General features: G+C 40.2%; 2 protein-coding genes across 2 annotated transcripts; both read left to right on the top strand.

Annotated features, from left to right (window-relative positions):
- The first annotated feature begins 2,423 nt into the window (after nucleotides 1-2,423).
- On the top strand, nucleotides 2,424-3,876 carry LOC145627745 (uncharacterized). Its single transcript, XM_081680097.1, has 2 exons — nucleotides 2,424-2,830; nucleotides 2,979-3,876. Exons 1-2 carry the CDS (start codon nucleotides 2,424-2,426, stop codon nucleotides 3,874-3,876), a joined length of 1,305 nt encoding a protein of 434 aa, XP_081536223.1.
- A 78-nt stretch (nucleotides 3,877-3,954) lies between these two features.
- Nucleotides 3,955-4,587, top strand: LOC145627744 (uncharacterized). The gene has a single exon (XM_081680096.1). The coding sequence runs from the start codon at nucleotides 3,955-3,957 to the stop codon at nucleotides 4,585-4,587; it is 633 nt and encodes a 210-aa protein (XP_081536222.1).
- The last annotated feature ends 15,495 nt before the right edge of the window (nucleotides 4,588-20,082 follow it).

The following is a 20,082-nucleotide window of genomic DNA, read 5'->3' as shown; positions in this document are numbered from 1 at the left end:
CGCTTTCCATGCTTGAGGAAAGCCGACTTGGCGGTTTTCTATACTTGAAGAAAAATCCACCGATAACGCTTTCCAAGCTTGAGGAAAGCCGACTTGGCGGTCTTCTATACTTGAAGAAAAATCCACCGATAACGCTTTCCAAGCTTGAGGAAAGTCGACAGATGATGAGATTGCAAGTCTCTGTGTATCGAGAACCTTGCGCCGTGAAATGATGGTGGTTTGATTGTCCCCGAACGTGGGTTATAGATGGTCCGCTTGTCCCCGGACGTGGGCTGTAGTTGGTTCGCTTGTCCCCGAACGTGGGCTGTAGATGGTCCGCTTGTCCTTGGACGTGGGCTGTAGATGGTCCGCTTGTCCCCGGACGTGGGCTTTAGATGGTCCGCTTGTCCCCGGACGTGGGCCGGTTGTAAATGGTCCGCTTGTCCCCGGACGTGGGTTGTAGATGGTCCGCTTGTCCCCGGACGTGGGCTGTAAATGAGACCTGCAAAATAAAATTTGCAAGGGGACTCGTATAGACTATGATTGACTTGATCAACTATCTTGACCAAGTTTGACTTGACACGACATGACATGACATGAGTATGACTTGTGATTGTGTTTGTATAGTTTGAGTGTGTGTGTGTGCAGACACAAGCAACCGAAAATGCAAAAGAAAAAATTTCCATAATTTTTGTCCTGAGACGAGTGGAGGGTACCGACTTTCTCCCGAAAAAGGAAGACGTGAAAAATGAAATTTTATTTTCGAACTTCCCTCGATAAAAATTTAGAAAAAGTTTTTGAACTTCCCCAAAAAAAAAATAATGAAAAAGGAAAGAAGTTTTGAACTTCCTCCTTGAGCAAGACGAAATGAATCATATGGATTAAATTGCTTGTCCTGCATGATGCATGTTCTTAAGCCAGGAGGCTAAGGACAATTACATCATGTGACACGATAGATGAATGAACTTAAGTCATGGAACTAAGCATCATATATGGTGTAAAGAAGCGATCTTGAACGTCACTTAGGTCTGGAAGCTAAGCACAGGGGCGGATCAAGGGGGGTTTAAGGGGGTTCATTGAACCCACAGATTTTTTGGAAAAAAATTATAAGTTTTAATTTTTTTTTTTTTTAAAAAAAAAAAGGTTTAAAAGAAATTTTGGTGAGAATAATTATTGCACGGGTAAGTTTGGTGCATTGGTAATTCTCTGGAGAATAGAGCAGTGCGCCCCTTTAATACCTTAGGTCTTGGGTTCGACTCCTACTGCCCTCCTTTTTTGTACTTTTTTTTTTTAAAAAAAAAAAAAAAAAAAACTCCTTACATTCAGATTTCAATAAGTCATATTTCAGAAATCAAACATCAGACATTTTTCCCCAAATTCCCAAACACCAAAACCCTAACTTTAAAAAACTCCTTACATAAAGATCCGCCCCTTCCGCCGCGGCACCGCACACTGAGACACCGACCGGGCGACCGGTGAGGCGGCGACCACCTCACGGAGACACGGACGAGTGGACTGTGGACGAGGGACGACTCACGACTGTTCTGTCTTCTACTCTTCTGAGTTCAGATTTCGAGTTCTTCTCTTCTACAATTGTGACTTTGTGAGTCCTCTTAATCTCTTATTCCTCATTTCCTCTACTCCTATTAAATCTTAATCTTGGTTTGCTTCATTGCTTGTTTTATTTTTTAAATTGGTTTATGGTTTTGATATATTGTTGAATTCTTGAATTGTTGAGAAATTGAATTGTAGAAAGTTAGAAGTTAGAAACTTAGAATTATAAATTTTTACTTGTTCTGTTAATTGAAATTTGATAATTAGAAGAAGTTTATATTGTCAAATTTGTGTTTATTGGGGACTTGTGATTTTTTTTTTGAAAGGGAAGTGCTCAGCGAGCACAATTAGAATTAATCAGCTGAAATCAACAGCAGCCAAGGCAGCAAGGCCTTGTTTATTGGGGACTTGTGATTTTAATTGATAATTAATTGTGTATTTTGTGTATTATTGTAGATTGTAGAGCTTTTGTTACCATGAGTTTAGAGTCTTTTTGGAAACGTGCCGGGAAGTCACAAAAGTCCTCTACTTGTTCTTCACCTAGTTCAAGGAATCCTCCAATAGAAGAAGATGTTGTAACTCCTATTGATGATGCGGATATTGAGTCTCCTAATGATGATGCGGATGTCGTGTCTCCTAATAATGATGCGGTTCCAGTGGCTGCTTCAATTCCAATCCCTGAAAACACAACTCAAAGTAATCCAAATGCTAGTGTTGAGTCTGATGATACTCGCATTTATGATGTTCATCTTCTTCCACATGATCCTGGAAAAAGAAATCCAATTTTGGAATATCCTGCTACTGACAGAGAAGCTGTGAGAAGAGGTTATATTACAATGAAACGTTGTGATCCACGCAGTCATAATTTCCCTCGAAGACAAATATGAGGTATGCGTCGATTTAATGTTACTTGGTTTGATAAATATGATTGGCTTGAATATAGTGTGGAGAAAGATGCGGCTTTTTGTTTTGTGTGCTACTTGTTCAAAGATAAAGTTGATTCTATGGCTGCTAATGATTGCTTTATTAAAGGGGGGTTTAGAGGATGGAATAAGATTGGTAGATTTAATATTCATGTGGGAGGTCTTGGTAGTTTGCATAATCAAGCTTATGAAAAATACAATTTTTTCATTAACCCAAAAACATCAGTTGCCGAATCTTTTTCCACTTACACCACAGAAGCTAAACTTCAATACAAATCTCGATTGACTTATTCATTAAAATGTATTAAGTTTCTTCTAAGTCAAGGCTTAGCTTGTCGTGGGCATGATGAAAGTGAAGACTCTTGGAATATGGGGTAATTTTCTTGCACTCTTAACATGGCTTTCAGAGAATAATAGTGATGTTGCAAAGGTTGTTCTAAGTAATTCCCCGGGAAATAATCAAATGACTTCTCCTTTAATTCAAAAGGACCTCATTAATTGTTGTGCCAAATAAACCACTAGACTTCTCATTGATGATATTGGGGATGACTACTTTGGAATACTAGCAGATGAATCTAGTGATGTATCTCAAAAGGAACAAATGGCTCTTTGTTTACGTTATGTGAATAATAAAGGGAAGATAACTGAGAGGTTTCTTGGAATTGTACATGTTAAGGATACCACTGCTTTGTCACTAAAGAGTGCAATTGAGTCTTTGCTTATGGAGTATTCATTGAGTTTGTCTAGAGTTCGTGGACAAGGTTACGATGGTGCTAGTAATATGAGGGGTGAGATAAACGGTTTGAAGACTTTGATCATGAATGAAACAAAACAAGCTTATTATATTCATTGTTTTGCTCACCAACTTCAATTAACCCTTGTTGCTGTTGCTAAGGATAATGATGATTGTATTTGGTTGTTTGACCAACTTGCTATTTTATTGAATATTATTGGTGTTTCTTGTAAGAGAAGGGAAATGATAAGAGAAATACAATCTCAACATGTTCTAGAAGCATTAGATCTAGGGGAAATTGAAAGTGGGCAAGGTTTAAACCAAGAACTTGGTTTAGGTAGGCCTGGTGATACTAGGTGGGGGTCACACTACAAAACTGTTTCAAATGTTACCTCATTATATGCTACTATTGTCAAAGTTCTTGAGAAGGTTGGATCAAATAAGCTTTATAAGGATGATCGTGTAAAGGCTATCACTATTATGTCTACATTTGAATCCTTTGAGTTTGTTTTCATGATACATTTGATGTCTGAAATATTTGGGCAAAATGATAAATTGTGTCAAGCTTTGCAAAGAGGAGACCAAGATATTGTTAATGCCATGTCATTAGTTACGTTGACTAAGGAACAATTGCAACAAATGAGGGACCATGGGTGGGAAGAATTTTTGCATCTTTTTTTTTTTTGAACGACAATCGGGATCGGGGATTTTTTTTTGCATCTTGTGCTTTCTTTTTGTGCTAAACATAATGTGGAAGCTCCTAATATGGATGATATTTATGTTCCTCGTGGAAGATCAAAACGCTTCTTTGCCAAAGTGACAAATCTTCATCGTTTTCGGGTAGAAATGTATTTAAGTGTCATTGATTTACAACTCCAAGAGCTCAATAATAGATTTGATGAGAAAAATATGGAGTTGCTTATTTGTATGTCATGCTTAAATCCGGTAAATTCATTTGCGGCATTTGATAAGAAAAAGTTGATGAGACTTGCCGAGTTATATCCCGAAGAGTTTCCAACTAATGACATGACAATGACTGCTCTTCGTCATGAACTTGGTTTCTATATTAATGACATGCGTACAGATTCAAGGTTTGGAGACTTGAAGGGTATTAATGAGCTTTTTATGATGCTTGTTGAAACAAATAAGCATACTTCTTACAAATTAGTTTACTTGTTGATAAGACTAGCATTGATCCTTCCGGTGGCGACTGCAAGCGTGGAACGAGTGTTTTCATCAATGACTTATGTAAAAAATAAGTTGCGGAATAGTATGGGTGATCAACTATTGAATGATAGTTTAGTTACTTATCTTGAGAGAGACTTATTTGCAAGAGTTAGTGATGATGATGTATTAGCACGCTTTCAAAGTATGAAAACTCGAAGAATGCTTTTATAGTTTTTTATTTTTTAATTTTATTTTATTTTTTTTTAGTGTGTAATCCATCCATTTGTAATAAAAATTTGAATTTATGTATTGAATTTTTAATCAATATATGATCATCATTTTTTTTTTAAGATTTCGAACCCACAGTTCGGAATTCCTGGATACGCCACTGGCTAAGCACGTATAAAGATGAAGTGATTAGTGCATAATGAACGTTGCTTAGGTCAAGGAGCTAAGCACGACATGCTTTGTATGATTAAAAATCATTGATACATAAGTGTTTCTTAGCACATTATGCGGTGCATGAAACAATGAATATTGCTCAGGTCAGGAAGCTAAGCAAGTATACAATGTTTCTTCTAATGAATGTTGTCTTTAAATATGATGAAACATGCACAGTGTTGAAACAAGATTTCATGATAAAGGGCTCTTAAAGGGAAGGATGATTCATATGGATATGGATGTGTGAGTGAAGTGTGTGAATGTGATACTAAGGCTGGCTGCAAGGGTTAAGGCGATGGAAAGAGATGTGAGAAGAGTTAAAGATGATGACTCTTCAGTGTAAGCTAATGTGATTTGGGTTCAAGCCCCCAAGTCTAGCTCTAAATGGGTAGGGATATAGAGATAAGCATTCGATAATCTTTTACTCGATCATGCATAGATATGAATATGAATGTGGCCGCACCTCAATGTGAGGTTGCCTACGTATCCGTTAGGAATCAGGCCGAAAGTAGCTCTAACCGAACTTTGCACAAGTGTATGTACACCTCAAAGAGGTCTTTCAAGGGTTGTAATGTGGTTAAGTTGATGGTTTAAGGGTGAAAGGGGTAAAAGGCTCAAGACCCGAGAGAAGCTCCCAAGATGTGTAATTGTGAATTTGAAAATTTTGAATTTTGCAAGTTTATTTTCAATATATATTTTTTTTTCTTTTTTTTTCATTCTTTTAAATCAATGTAGGCAATCTCAGATCATGCGGTCCATCACTCACTTAGCATTCATGTTTCTCAGGCACGGTACCAAGCACTCGATGAGAGACGCAATTTGAGACATGTTCATATCAAAGACATTGGAACATTTGCCTTTAGACATTGTTTTATTGTTACTTTGTGTAGGGAATAATTTCAAGCTTTTAAAATCCCACTAGCTTGAACCCCACTGTGATCATACACTAAAGTACGGTGGCGTCCAAAAGGGAAGAAGATTGAGCAAAAGAGTCGCCAACAAGTTTTTTAAGGAACTTGTAAACCGTTCATAGGATGAAGGTTACACCTCATAACGATCCAAGAGATCGTCAACTCCATAAGGTCATGAACCAAATAAGGGTTCGGGGATGATGGTACAAATCCAACCTAAAAGAGATTGAACCTGCCCTAATAATAAGCCTCTACTTTATTCTGCTCGTATTCATGTGCGCTTTCTGATTAACATGCAATCATTAGGATTAACCCTAAACCTGTTTAATCTATGTTGGTTGAATATTAATGCACAAACAAACTATTATTGGCGATCACTTGAATTATAATCACATTAACCCTAACAAGATTATTAATTATCTTATTAAGTGCGATTACAAGTACAAAATTCCCTTTAAACATGCAATAAAGGTGATCAAGCAATAAATAATATCAAGTAACAATAATAATCATAAATAATAATCATGAACAATTATTATAACAAATTATAATTAAAATAATCATGAACAATAACGAATATCATAATCATAGCAATCATAATTATAATAATCATAATTATAATAATATTCATGTTAAAGCATAATAAAAGTAAGATCCTAGGCATGATACTAACAAGATTAATAACAAACCCTAGCATGTCACTAAGCAATAAAAATCAAATCTTTAACCCTAACATGATACTAACATGAATAAATATTAGGAAGAAAATAAAAGGCATCATAGCAATCATATTTAATACTAAAAATACCCTAGACATGATACTAGGAATATCATAATAACAATCTAAACATGATATCTACATCATAATAACAATAAATCAATTAAAGTACTTACTTTGATGCCTCGTACCTCTTTCTAATAACAAAATACACACGTTAGTAACTTCAAGGAAAAATAATAATCAAAACAATTAAATTAAATAATTGAAAGAGAGATTTGGGACCAAACCCTCAGAAATTAAACCTTTCACGTCTAGGGCGAAGGCAACTTCGAATATGGCTAGGTGTTTCTAGATCTTGTGAATGCGGAATTTTGTATGAAAACAAGTAAGAAAGAATTGAATGAATTAAAGAGAGAATGCTAATTAAAACTTGTGAATGAGGAGAATTGGTCGTAGGTGAATGTAGATGATGAATTGGTTCCTGAAAATGGAGTTTTTGATACGATATTTATAGAGAAAATCAGCCAAAAAAGATAATTTAACAAAACAGAGTCTGACGCACGCAAAACAAGGTTGGCGCCAACCCTGGCTAGCTGGCGCAAGGCACCAGTGGCTAGCGCCTGGCGCCAATGGCTAGCGCCTGGCGCCAATGGCTAGCGCCTGGCGCCAAGCCTGGTTCCAGGCGCCAAGGTCTGGGGTTGGACGCCAGTCTTGATTTTAACGCGTTTTCGAAAATCCGATAAGTTTACTGTACTAGAGGATAAAATAATATAATTTCTTCGAAAATGCTATTTGATTTTGATTAAAACTCTGAAAAGTCAACTAAGTCAACTTATCAATGCTAATTGAATTAGGAATGAAAAGAACCTTCTAGAAGATTCTAGAAGACTAAAACCATTCCTAATTGCATTAGGAATGATAAATCATATTAGGTCCTCCCCTAGATCATTGGGCCGCACATAAAGCTCAAACCGGGCCCAGTTTAGTAAATTGGCCATAACTTCCTCAATATTCATCGGAATTGGGCTTATAATATATCGTTGGAAAGGTCTTTGCAAGCCCCATCAAACTAAACTAATATTGGACCCATATCATGGACCAACCAAACTGGATTGACTGTTTTCTTTAAAATAAAGTTTTCAAAAACAGAGAGAAGAGAAAAGAAATAAAAACTTTCCGCAACACTAGACCTTTCCACACTTTCGTTTCATTCGATTATGATTCGACATGAAAGGTACTCATCACTGGGTTTGGTTTTGGGGAGATACAAATGGGTGTCTACAGAAGCCCCCACTTTGACTGAGTTTGGAGAAACGCAAGTTTCGAAAACAAAAGTCAAAGTACTGATAGGGACGGAGAATGATTCAGAACGTTCTGCGATCCTAAATCAATCTTGTAACGCCGATACCTGCAAAACTAGCATTAGTTAAACGGATAGAAGAGTTAAGAAACGCGTATCTTGCACCGTTGAGCACACGTCTCTGAAAGTAACCGATTTGTTTTGATGACCTCCTGCAAGCTAGAGAATGCCATCCCGCTTGAAAACCGCTACGCCTGTAGCTGCTTCCAAATTAGAAGATTGCTTCGCCTGAAACGATCCTCCTCCGCATTGATAATATTCCACATCCTAGGGAACATTATCGAAGATTATTTCTCTTGAAACAATCCTCATCCGCATTTACAATATTCCACATCCTAGGGAATATTATCGAAGATTATTTCTCTTGAAATAATCCTCATCCGCATTGATAATATTCCACATCCTAGGGAAGACTATCGAAGATTATTTCTCTTGAAATAATCCTCATCCGCATTGATAATATTCCACATCCTAGGGAATATCATCGAAGATAACTTCGCCCGAAATCACCTCCAGTTGCTTGTGACAACTTTCCGCAAGCTAGGGAACATTGTCGAAGATATCTTCTCTTGAAGTCATCCTCATTTAATGCGATAATTTTCCAAAGGAAATTACCGAAGATCCACGCTTGTCGATCTTTAAAAGTTCGCCTGAACTTTGCTTCCGCTATGCCTGTACGTCGGCGCTCTTTTGCTTTGAACCTGTATGTCGGTGCCCTTTGCTCTTGAACCTATATATCGGTGCCTTTTGCTCTTGAACCTATATGTCGGTGCTCTTTGCTAATGAGCCAATGCTTAGGCGCTTTAAGCTAAGTTAGACGATCTCTTATCAGGTCGATCACTTTATGTAATCAAGCCGATTACTTAAATCATGTTAAATTGCTTAGAGGGGCTAACTGGCGTACCAAGGAACCCAAAAATATGTTGCAGAAGGCTAGCACAACCTCAACAGGTGGTTAAGTGCTTTGGTGTCGCTTAAAAACTATCAGCGCCAGAGATATGGTGTTAGCGCCAGGCACTGATAATGGCGCCAGGCGCCAAGCCCAGATGGTGACGCCAATGCCTAGGGACTGGCGCCAGCACGAGATTTTCTTTAAATGCCCGTTTTCTCTTCATTTGTTGCTTTGTTCGTCGCGAAATTGCTTGAAAGAAGTCCGAAACTTCAATTGCTCATTGCTTGCTCGTTTTTCAACCGAATTCGATCAAATTTGTTGCAAATCAAAGCTCTTCTCATCTATTTTCCCGATCTATGTAAGTTTTTTTCAAACTCACACCAGTTTTTATGAATTCTTAGCATGAATATTCACGAATTTCATGAAAATTCGAATTCTATGATGCTGAATTTGCTTTGTTTGTCAAGTTTTATGCCATGAAATTGCTTGTTTATGTTTATATATTGCCTTGGGAGTAATTTGAGACTTGTTTACTCAATTTGGTGAAGAAATGAGCAATCTGCCATTGTTGGACCTCTTAAGGTCGAAGAACAATGCAACTTGTTCTTGACATTTTTGCTAGCAATTCTTGTTCAATTTGTCACAATAATCACTATAGTGTTGCAAGAAATTGTTTGATTGCTTGAAAAAATGTTGTCATGCTCAATTTGAATTTACTCTGTTTTAGTACTACGTACTCTGTTTTTGTGAACATAGTATCATGCGGCTAGGCGAACCTTAGATACCATAGAACCTTAATTTATGATAATTCTGCACAATGTAGCATAGCTAGACAACGAGGCTCGGGTTCACGGTCCCGAAACACTAGACGGGAGCATGAGCCCGTGGAGGACGACGCCACGCCGTCCACTTCGCTTGGTCGGCTTCCAGAGTGGGATGAGCAGACTCTGTTCTTTGCCCCTGTCCACCACATTTCTGAGAGGGTGAGATGGGGTACCGAGGCCGGGAGGACACGGCATCACGGCTGTAGCTGTGATGGTATAGGAGATTTGTACAGGATGCACATTTCTAGGGACCTCGAGACGAGACTCCTATAGGAGTCCTGCGGGCTAGTTACTCTGTTTGAGACCTCCGAGGCTATGGTCGCCTCCAGCGGGGGTCATCACGTAGTGCGCGCTTTGGTGGAGTTCTTCTGGGACACCAACCAACAACTTCCATTTTCCCTGGGGCGAGATGATGGTCACCCCTACAGACTTCAGTCTCATCACAGGACTAGAGTTCACTTCTGTGCCACTGCCGTTCCACGGTGGGATCGACGTCTTTTCTTCAGAGGTCGAGGAGTTGTTGGGGACGATTGCTATTCGGGCCCGAGCTGAGGTCGAGATGACTCAGTTCAGTGCTAGAGGGATTCGCCGCTCGACGCTGGCAGCGGCTCTTGATGACGATGCGACCACCCGAGAGCAGCGGGTGTTTATCTTTGTGCTGATGCTGTTGTCAGGGACATTCTCCCTGACAAGGGTAGTAGTGCATTGCTTTACTACCTCCCTACTGTTCGTGATCTCCCGCGGATCAGGACTTATGACTGGGCCAGCTTGGCCTATGCTAATTTCGTTCGTGCGCTAAGGGACTCGTGTCGTCATCGGTCCTTTAGGACGAACATTGCTTTGTCTGCTTTTTGGAAGGTCGTAGAGGTAAACATTACTCCCTATAGAGTTTAGCCCTACATATTAGTTAGCATTTATTCACACTTCTAACTCTTTGTAGATCTGGTTCTACGAGCACTTTCCTTCTGTTGCGCCGGCGAGACCATCGCCAAGGGGATTTCCGGTGAGCGCTTCTTGGGGCGGCCACCACGTGGACATGTCTACTGCACGTGTCCGGAGCTGGATCATCTCGGTATGACTTTTAGTGTTTATTCTCACTCTTCCTGCGGTGCTTTAGATATATTCTTTCCTTATTGGTGCTTTTTATAGGGACCTGAGGTGGTATACCGACCGTGGGGCGGTTGGACAGTCCTTGTATTAGCCGCACAGTACTCTGCTGAGCGTCGCTATTTTCTGGGGACCTACGGAGCGGTCGTGTACTTAGGAGAGAGAGTCGCTAGACAGCACTCTTCTGATGTCTTCGTCGTTCCTGCTCCTCCGCCACGTCACATGTTCGACGAGGGACGGTTATCGACCATGGCTGAGGGAGCTGGTTCCCTCTGGCGGTCCCATGTGATCCTCGGGCGGTGTTACGTTGAGGAGCTACTACCTTTATTAGCTCCATCCCCTGTACCGGCTGATGATGTGAGGGTAAGATTCTTAGCTTTTTATTTATTTTTCGCCAAGTAGCCCCCTCAAGTAATACCTTACTGATTTCTTCTATTTTATTAGGATGGTCCTGCTGAGTTTGTGCCGCCCCGTATGTCCATTCACTACCAGGGGATATACGGGCCGATCGAGGAGATGATTTCTTCGGCTCCCGAGGGCGAGCGCTTCGTAGAGCGGTCGATCCCTCGCTACCAGACTAGTGTAAGCCTAGTTTTAATTCAGAATTTTTTGTGTTCGTTTATCATGCATTTTCACTGACTTATTTTTCTGACAGTTTTCACGCGAGGTGGTTTCGGTTATGGCACGATGCATAGATGCCTTCCGGAGCCATCTCGTCCGGATGAGGAACGCGGCCACCTGTCGTCAGGACGACGTTGTCCGAGAGGTAACCTTTCTTCACTCATTATTTCTGCATTATGGCTTCAGTTTTACCATGTTTCTGATTTAATTCTTTTTGCAGGACCAGCCTATCGCTTCTCACACCCGTACGAGACCTGAGGGGCGGAGAGATCCGGCGAGGTCTAGCTCGAGATGTTGTCGTACTTCGTTAGGGGGTAGAGGCGGTCGCTCTGAGGCTGCTCGAGCCGACGTTGCTGAGGGCTCGGGATCTTCTTCTGAGGGTGCTCCTACTGCACCGATAGGAGAGGCTACCTCGGCTTTCAGAGGTGGTGGGATGTATGAGGTCGGCTCGTCATCGCAGCAGCCTCCGCGGTCTCAGCCTCAGGTTGACCCTGGCTGGAGCGGTCCTATCTTGAGTCTTCCTCCTTCTACGGAGACTGGAGCTGGTGCTGAAGCTGGAGCTGGTGGAGAGGTGACTCCTCGTACGGCGCAGTTTTATGGCATGATGGGCCTACGTCCTCCGGCGCCGTAGTCTGTTTCTGTATATATATTTTATTTTGACTTTTTATAGAACTTTGCCTTTGACTCATTATTTAGACACATTTTGATTTTTATGTTATCGTAAATTTATTTGATTCTTTATTATTATGTTAGTGTGTGCAAAAGAAGTGTGATAACAATTTTTGCGCAAAAATTCCGTCATTTTTATTATTGATGGAGGATATTATCCGACTCTCTCCCCAAAAAAGAAGAAATAAAAAGGAAAAGAAAAATTGAAATTTAAAATAAAGTCCAAAAAAAGGAAAATAAATTAAAAATAATTGTTATATTTAATTAATTAAGAAAAAAGATAGAAAAGATATTAAGGAAAATTAAACGGGGCCATAAAGTCATCAACCGACTCGAGTTTAATATCAAAAACGCAAACTGAGCACGCGCGACTGTCATGGTGACTTGGCGCCAGCTGGCGCCACACTATGGCGCGTGGCGCCAAGCGCTACACTTAGCGTGTGGCGCCAAGCTCTGGAGGGTGGCCCCAATGTCGGGGCTTTAACGCCAATTGACGCTGACTCCGTGTTTCGGTCTGATTAAAACTCTTTGCAATTTGTGCATAAATAGCCCCCTGCTCAGCCGATTCTTCTCATAATTCCAGCGAAAAAAATTATTCTCTTCTTTAGAAAAAATAATAATCATGTCTTTAGCCACTAAAACTTTCACCCAATACACTCATGAATGGTGTCGATCCCTTAATGCTAGAGACAAAAAAGAATTAGATTTATTTCACTTGGGGGGAATTTATGGCATCAAAGGGGTAGATGTAGACCTAGACTTCATACATACCGCTTTAGAATTTTGGAATATTGATACGCATTGTTTCAGAATAGGGTATGATGAGATTAGCCCTTTGCCAGAGGAATTTGGTGCTATCTTAGGCTTCCCTGCAATAGACCTGGTAGTAATCCCTAGAGTAGATGCATACTACTATAAGGATTTTGAGCGCTTCTTTAATTTAAAGGAAAGGGATTTATCAAAAATAGTAGATGGCAATATAGTTGATTTGAAAGAATTCGCACGCTATTATTGTGATAAACCTCTTTCTGAATCCTTTCATATATATAGAAGAAGGACGTTTTTATTTTGCATGCTCAATCAATTTTTTCTTAGTAGTGGTAAAAATAATGAGGGTCAATCAATTATCACCACTGTACTAGAACAAATTGAATCAGGGAGGAATCCAATGTCATTAATAGTTGGAGAGACATGATTAGTCTCGATGAATTGAAAAGGGACCCAAAAGCGCCTTTTTGCGGTTCTCCAATTTTACTACAGGTAGAAAAATAATATTTTTTATTACAGAAATCAAAAAATATATTTTTGTATTGTAATAATAATTTTGTTTGCATTGCAATTTTTTACAGATGTGGCTAATGGAGAGGCTAGGATTAATTAGCCCTCCGGATGACATTGAAAAATATACTCCCAATTGCTTCGTGAGAAGAAAGAAGCGCATCCCTAAGATTGGGCGCCATGGGTGGAGAAAAGTATTTGAATCACGTGATTTTGCTATCAAGTGGGTCATCCCATGGTGGAAAATAGAAAGGATGGTTGGTGTTAACAAGCAACCTTTTTGCCGTCTTCCAAGCTTGTCTCGCGTAACATATTATTATCCCTGCAGGGTAAAGAGACAATACGGCTTACTTCAAAATATTCCTTCCGGGGATCTTCGTCCTCCCTATGAGTACCCTGTATCTCAAGAAGTAGATAGATTCGACGCTTACTGGAGCGCTAGACCTTTATGGGAAGTGATTACCTAAAAAGTTCCCCCTTCTTTACCTAATGATGTAAAGAAATGGTTGCTGAAGAAATCTTCGATTGATCAGGGTAGAACCGATGTGAAGAATCGTCTAGGTGACAGGGTGACACCTGCCAAAGAACGCTTAGGTGCAAGAATTGAATTCAAAACACCTACAATTCCTAGGAAGAAATATACTACTAGAGACAAAGGAAAAAGGAAAGCTAACACCACACACAAAAAGGCTTGGGTGGAAAAGAAGCATGGAGTGCTAGCTGAAAGGGAGACAATCTATTCCAAAATTGAATGTTCTAAAGGATGCCTACTAGCTAAAGTAATGGATGAAGAGGAGGAAGCAGAAAAGAATTGGAAAAGAGCTAAAAAGGAAAAGAAAGATTCTGGAATGCGGAGATGTCAAAAAGTAAAGTGGCCGCACCCGTAAAGGGTTGCCTACGTATCCTTTCCTAAGGAATCAGGCCGAACGTATCTCTCTTGAGTATCCTACTAAAGTAATTATGGGCAGTATTTTTTAAGTTGGTCATGTTTGAGAATTCATTGCCATCCATATCATTTAGTTTTGCTGCACCACCTGACAGGATTATTTTGACAATGTAGGGGCCAGACCAGTTAGGTCTAAATTTTCCCCTTGGGTCTAAAACATTTTTCCTTAGTGCTTTTAATACCAAATCCCCTACTTTGATATTTCTTGTCTTGACCTTCTTATTAAAATGTCTAGCCATACGAGTTTGATAACACTGAGTGTGATGTAGAGCTTCTAGTCGTTTTTCGTCGAGTAGAATCAAATCTTCATATCTTACCCTAGTCCATTCAACTTCATCGAGTTTACTCTCTAACGTAATGCGTAGAGATGGTATTTCTAGTTCGACGGGTTGTACGACATCCATTCCATATACCAAGGAGAATGGCGTATATCCCGTTGATGTACGGATTGACGTGCGATAACCCCACAATGCGAAATGGAGCTTGTCAGGCCAATCCTTATAATTTTCTGTCATTTTTTCGATGACAGTCTTTAGATTCTTATTAGCTGCCTCAACTGCTCCGTTTTCTTGAGGTCTATAAGGGGACGAATGATGATGTTGGATACCATATTTATGTAGCAATTCTTCACATTCGGCTTGAAAGTGAGTTCCATTGTCACTTATCATTTCATGTGGGACTCCATATCGACAAATAATATTTCTCTCGATAAAGAGTGCTACATGTTTTGCAGTGAGTTTAGCGTATGATTGCGCTTCAACCCACTTTGTAAAGTAATCAATTGCTACTAGAATAAATTCGTGGCCTCCTGTCCCTGGGGGAGTGATTTTGCCAATTATGTCAATTCCCCATGTAGAGAACGGCCATGGCGACGTGTAGGTGTAGAGCAAAGATGGAGGGACATGTTGTAAATTGGCACAAATTTGACACTTAGGGCATCTTTTTACGTATTGATGGCAATCCCTATTCATTGTAGTCCAATAATATCCTTCTCGCATTATTTTCTAGACTAACATTTTTCCGTTTACATGAGTTCCACAGATTCCTTCGTGAACTATTCTCATTATTCTTTATGCATCCACCTTCCCTACACATAGGAGAACTCAACCTTTAGGTACCCTTTTATGTAGCTCGTTGTCTATGAGTACATATTGGGAAGTTAAAAGTCTCAGTGCTCGCTTTGCTCTTTTGTCAGCATGAGGAGGGTATTCTCCATTGGTGACATAGTTGAGTATGTCTGTGTACCATAGTTCTTCTTCTTGTTCTTCTTCTTCATCTTGGACTAAGTCGTCGTCTTCTATAGCCTGTATATACGCTGGTTTATGCCTTTTTTCGATAGTTAGAGGCATTTGCTCAATTTCCGTGGGAATCCTAACCATCAAGGCTAATCTTGCCAAAGCATCAGCAACTTGGTTTTCTTCTCTAGGTAGATATGTGTATTCTACCTTCTCTAACTGATCGGTAAGAGTTTCCAGATAGGTTTGGTAAGGGGCTAGGCTTTCACTCCTTACTTTCCACCTTTTAGATATCTGATTGATGATCAAAGAAGAGTCTCCGAATATCCTTAACTTCTTTACTCCCAATGCCAGGGCTGTTTCAAGGCCTACCACACATGCTTCATATTCAGCAGCGTTGTTGGTAACGTCAAAATCAAGCTTTATTGAGATTGGAACGTGTTCTTCTTTAGGTGATACTAGTAGCACTCCGACGCCACATCCCTTTTGGTTTGAGGCTCCGTCGAAATACAAGGTCCAAGTATCATCTTCGGTAACCATCAAATCTTCATCTGGAAATTCATTGCCCTGTATTGGTGTCGAGTCTTCTATTGGAAAGTCTGCCAAAAAGTCTGACACCACGGATCCTTTAATAGCTTTTTGTGGCATGAACCATACATCAAACTGGGCTAGATTAACTATCCATCTTGAAATACGTCCATTAAGTGTTGATTTCTCGAACAGATACTTGAGTGGATCCAGTCGGGAGACTACGAAAACGGTATGTACCAACATGTAATGTCTCAACTTAGTTGTAGCCCATACCAAAGCGAGGCACAATTTCTCAGCGGTGTATAGCGTGTTTTGTATTCGAGCATCTTTTTACTTAGGTAATAGATTGCGTTCTCTTTTCCTTCTACCTCTTGTGCTAGCATGGCTCCCATTGTCTCTTTGGTAACCGTCAAGTATAACCTAAGAGGTATTCCGAGAAATGCTGGCGCTAATACGGGAGGATTTGCGAGATAGGCTTTGATCTTGTCAAAGGCTTTTTGACACTCATCATCCCATATTACTGGTACATTCTTCTTGAGCTTCTTGAAGATTGGTTCACATATCGTTATCAGTTTTGATATGAACCTACTTATGTATTGCAACCGACCAATAAATCCTCGAATCTGTTTCTTAGTCTTGGGCGGTGGCATCGACATGATTGCTTTAATCTTGGTTGGATCTACCTCTATTCCTCTAGAGCTTATGACATATCCCAAGAGCTTGCCCGAGGTAACTCCAAAAGCACATTTTGATGGATTCAACCTCATATTATATTTTCTTAGCCTTTCGAAAAATTTCCTAAAGGCTACTTGATGGCCTGGACGGTCCTTTGATTTCACAATCATGTCGTCGACATATACTTCGACTTCTTTATGCATCATGTCATGGAGTAAGGCAGTAGCTGCACGTTGGTAAGTAGCACCCGCGTTTTTCAACCCAAATGGCATTACCGTGTAGCACTAAGTGCCCCATAGTGTGATAAAGGTCGTTTTCTCCATGTCTTCTTCTGCCATGAGAATCAGATTATACCCTGCGTATCCATCCATGAATGAGAGAAGCGCGTGATTTTCCGTGTTGTCTACCAGAATATCGATGTGTGGTAAAGGGAAGTCGTCCTTTGGACTTGCCTTATTTAGATCTCGATAGTCGACACACATCCTTACCCTTCCGTCTTTCTTTGGAACTGGGACGACATTGGCGACCCATTCGGGGTATTTGGATACCTTGATGAAACCTGCAGTTATTTGCTTTTGAACTTCTTCTTTTATTTTAAGTGTTACGTCGGGTTTCATTCGACGCAACTTTTGTTTTACAGGTTTCATTCCTGGGATTAGTGGTATAGTGTGTTGAGCTATTTCTCTGTTAATGCCTGTCATATCTTCATATGACCAAGCAAATACATCGATAAATTCTTTAAGTAAGTTAATTATATCGGTTCTTTCTTGTTTATTCAATGTTAGTCCGATTTTAACTTCTCTTTTAAAAGTTGAATCATTTGAGATGTCATCTGTTTCAGTTTCTTCAATTACTGGTGTTTTCTTTTCGAGTGTTTCCATTGCTTTAATAATTTCTTTGTCTTTTTCATCGTTAGCTAAGCAATGCTCGTCATCTTGGGTTAGGGAACAACACAAGAAGTAAGAAGAATGAGAAATATTATTATACTCTGAGATCATTACATCAAAGAGTGATATGTCCTCGGGGACTGGATCACTAACTATCCTAGGAGAAGAAATAGGAAGGGGAAGTGTTATTGCTAAAGACTTAGAAGACTCTAAAGGGAAAGACTCTGACTCAGACGACTCTTCGAACATCGGCCCTTGCCCTGTCGTGATTGATATCTTCCTTCCACTTAGAGTAGTCACTTTGATAGTCTTGCGCCACCCTTGTAGTGATCCTTCGGCAGGAGTAATTAGCATCGAGGGGTCGAAGTTTTCGCTTTGTAGGACTGTTTGAATGAGCGAGGAGTTATCTTCCTCATAAGCTGGCTCATTCTTTTCTCGCCCAAACAGTAATCCCATGACGTTAAAGTCAAAGCATGAGGGTGCTTTCTCCTTATGGACGGGAGTTGGGATTTCATCAGTGAAGTAGCAATCCAAGAAAATCTCGAATCCTGGTTGTTGTATGCCATTTACAATAAATGGCTCGGGAAATTCATGGCATGGATAGTCCTCTCCTTCTTTTATAAACTGACCATTAAGCGTAAGAGAATACTGATACATAGGAATTGCTTTCTTTTGAATGCGAGCGTCTCTACGTGCTTTCAACTTGTCCTGGGCTCGCTTGAGATCTTTCCGAGTCGGTTTGAAACCAAGTCCAAAAGTATCTAGCTTAGGGAGGCCAGGTGACTCCAGCGATTTTGCTATCCCCTTCTTCTTTCTTAGGGTCATCCCAGGGAAGTGTCCTTGTTTCTTCAGCATGGTGTTGACAATCATGTTGGAATGGGGGTCATGGAAAAGAGATGTCCTTTCATCTTCCTGGATTAAGGAGACTTCTTCGTTAAAGCCCCATAGGTCTTCATCATCTTCGTCGTGCTGCACATTGATGATTGGATTCTCTATGGATTTGATTCTCATCGGCGAAGCATCAATAGTGATTAGAATTCCTCCAACTATGGCTTTCACTTGTTGGTGGAGAGATGAAGGGACGGCTTTTAGATCATGAAGCCAAGGGCGTCCCAACAACAAATTGAATGAGGCTTTGATGTCTACTACTTGAAAAGTAGTATCATGTTCTATTGCTCCTGCCGTCACATTTAGGGTTATTTTGTCAAGAGCTTGATGACGAGTATTATCGTAGGCTCTTATTCCTTGTGTGGACAGAGTTAAATCTTCATCCCTTATGTCGAGCATCCTCGCAGTTCTAAGTGGACAAACATTGATAGCTGATCCATTGTCTACAAGAGTCATGGGAACATTCATCCTTTTGCAGACTACCGTGAGGTTTAATGCCTTGTAGTGTTTGTCACCTTCTGGGGGTAAATCTTTGTCAGAGAAGGTGATTAGATTAATCGGACTAGGAAGGTCACTTGTGAGGAAGTTAGCTAGTCCCTCAGGAGTAGTGTCAGAATCTATCCCGATTTTATCCAAGGCATTCATTACAGCCAACCTATGTTCTCGAGATGTTGCCAGGAGCTTCCACACATTCATCTCAACTTTTGTCTTCTTAAACTGTTTAACAATGTCGTTGTATTCGATGATAGATATGGGAACTTGTTGTACGGTAGGCATAGGTTGTGTTGAAACGGGAGGTTGCATCCTCCCGGATCTTGTGAGGACGTCTATTGATGAATCTTCTTCAGCCCAAATGTCGTCAGTGGTGTATGATACAGAAGGTGAAGGTCCTACTATGTCCTTTAGGTAGACATCTTCTTCATCACTGTCCCACACTCCATTAACGGTTACATCCTCTTCTTGTTGAACTTGGACTAATTTCTTTTCATCAATCATTTCTGTACCAAATCCTTGAATTTGAAACAGTTTTCTATGGTGTGCCCTCCTGATTGATGGTATTGGCAGTAATATCTATTTGTCCTTTTTAATGACTCAAATGGTCTCGGTTCGAGAGGTTTGACCTTGCCACTCTCGGAGAGCATTTCGAACATTTGCGCATATGGGATCCCAATTGGAGTGTAAATTCTATTGCTCTTCTTGGGTTTTTCGGTGACCTGTAAGGGAAAGTACTTTGCCTCATAAGTCGTTTCCTTGCTAGCTAGAGGTAAAGAGATCTTATTAGCTTCCACAAGATCTTGAATGAGGTTTTGAAACCTGTAGCATTCATTTGTAGTATGACCGTTTCCTTGATGGTACTTGCAGTAGGATTTGGGATCCCATCTTGGAGATCGCTTTTCTGGTGTTGGATCCTCTATTGGACCGATAGGTTTGATTAGTCCTTGATCATAGAGACGATCAAAAGTAGCATCGTAGGTCATTCCTATGGATGTGAATTCTCTTTTAGGTCTATCTTTCAGAAGTGGAACCTCATCATATTTCTTATGGAGTTCGTTCATAACTTTGAGAGCTTCACGTAGTAATTGCGATGCCTCCTTCATAGACAGTGTGAGCAATTGTATATCTTCCTTATTTGCCGATTCTGGAAGGTTATCTCTGACATCGAAAAAGATCTCCTCTCCTTTTTCTATGACATTGATTTCTTCGACAGGTTTAATGAGAGATGAGGGGTTAACCTCGTTT

This window comes from Chenopodium album, chromosome 4 (assembly GCF_948465745.1).
Source record: "Chenopodium album chromosome 4, dcCheAlbu1.1, whole genome shotgun sequence".
Taxonomy (NCBI): Eukaryota; Viridiplantae; Streptophyta; class Magnoliopsida; order Caryophyllales; family Amaranthaceae; genus Chenopodium; species Chenopodium album.
The sequence above is the reverse complement of the archived record's forward strand: the minus strand, read 5'-3'. Positions and strand labels throughout refer to the sequence as shown.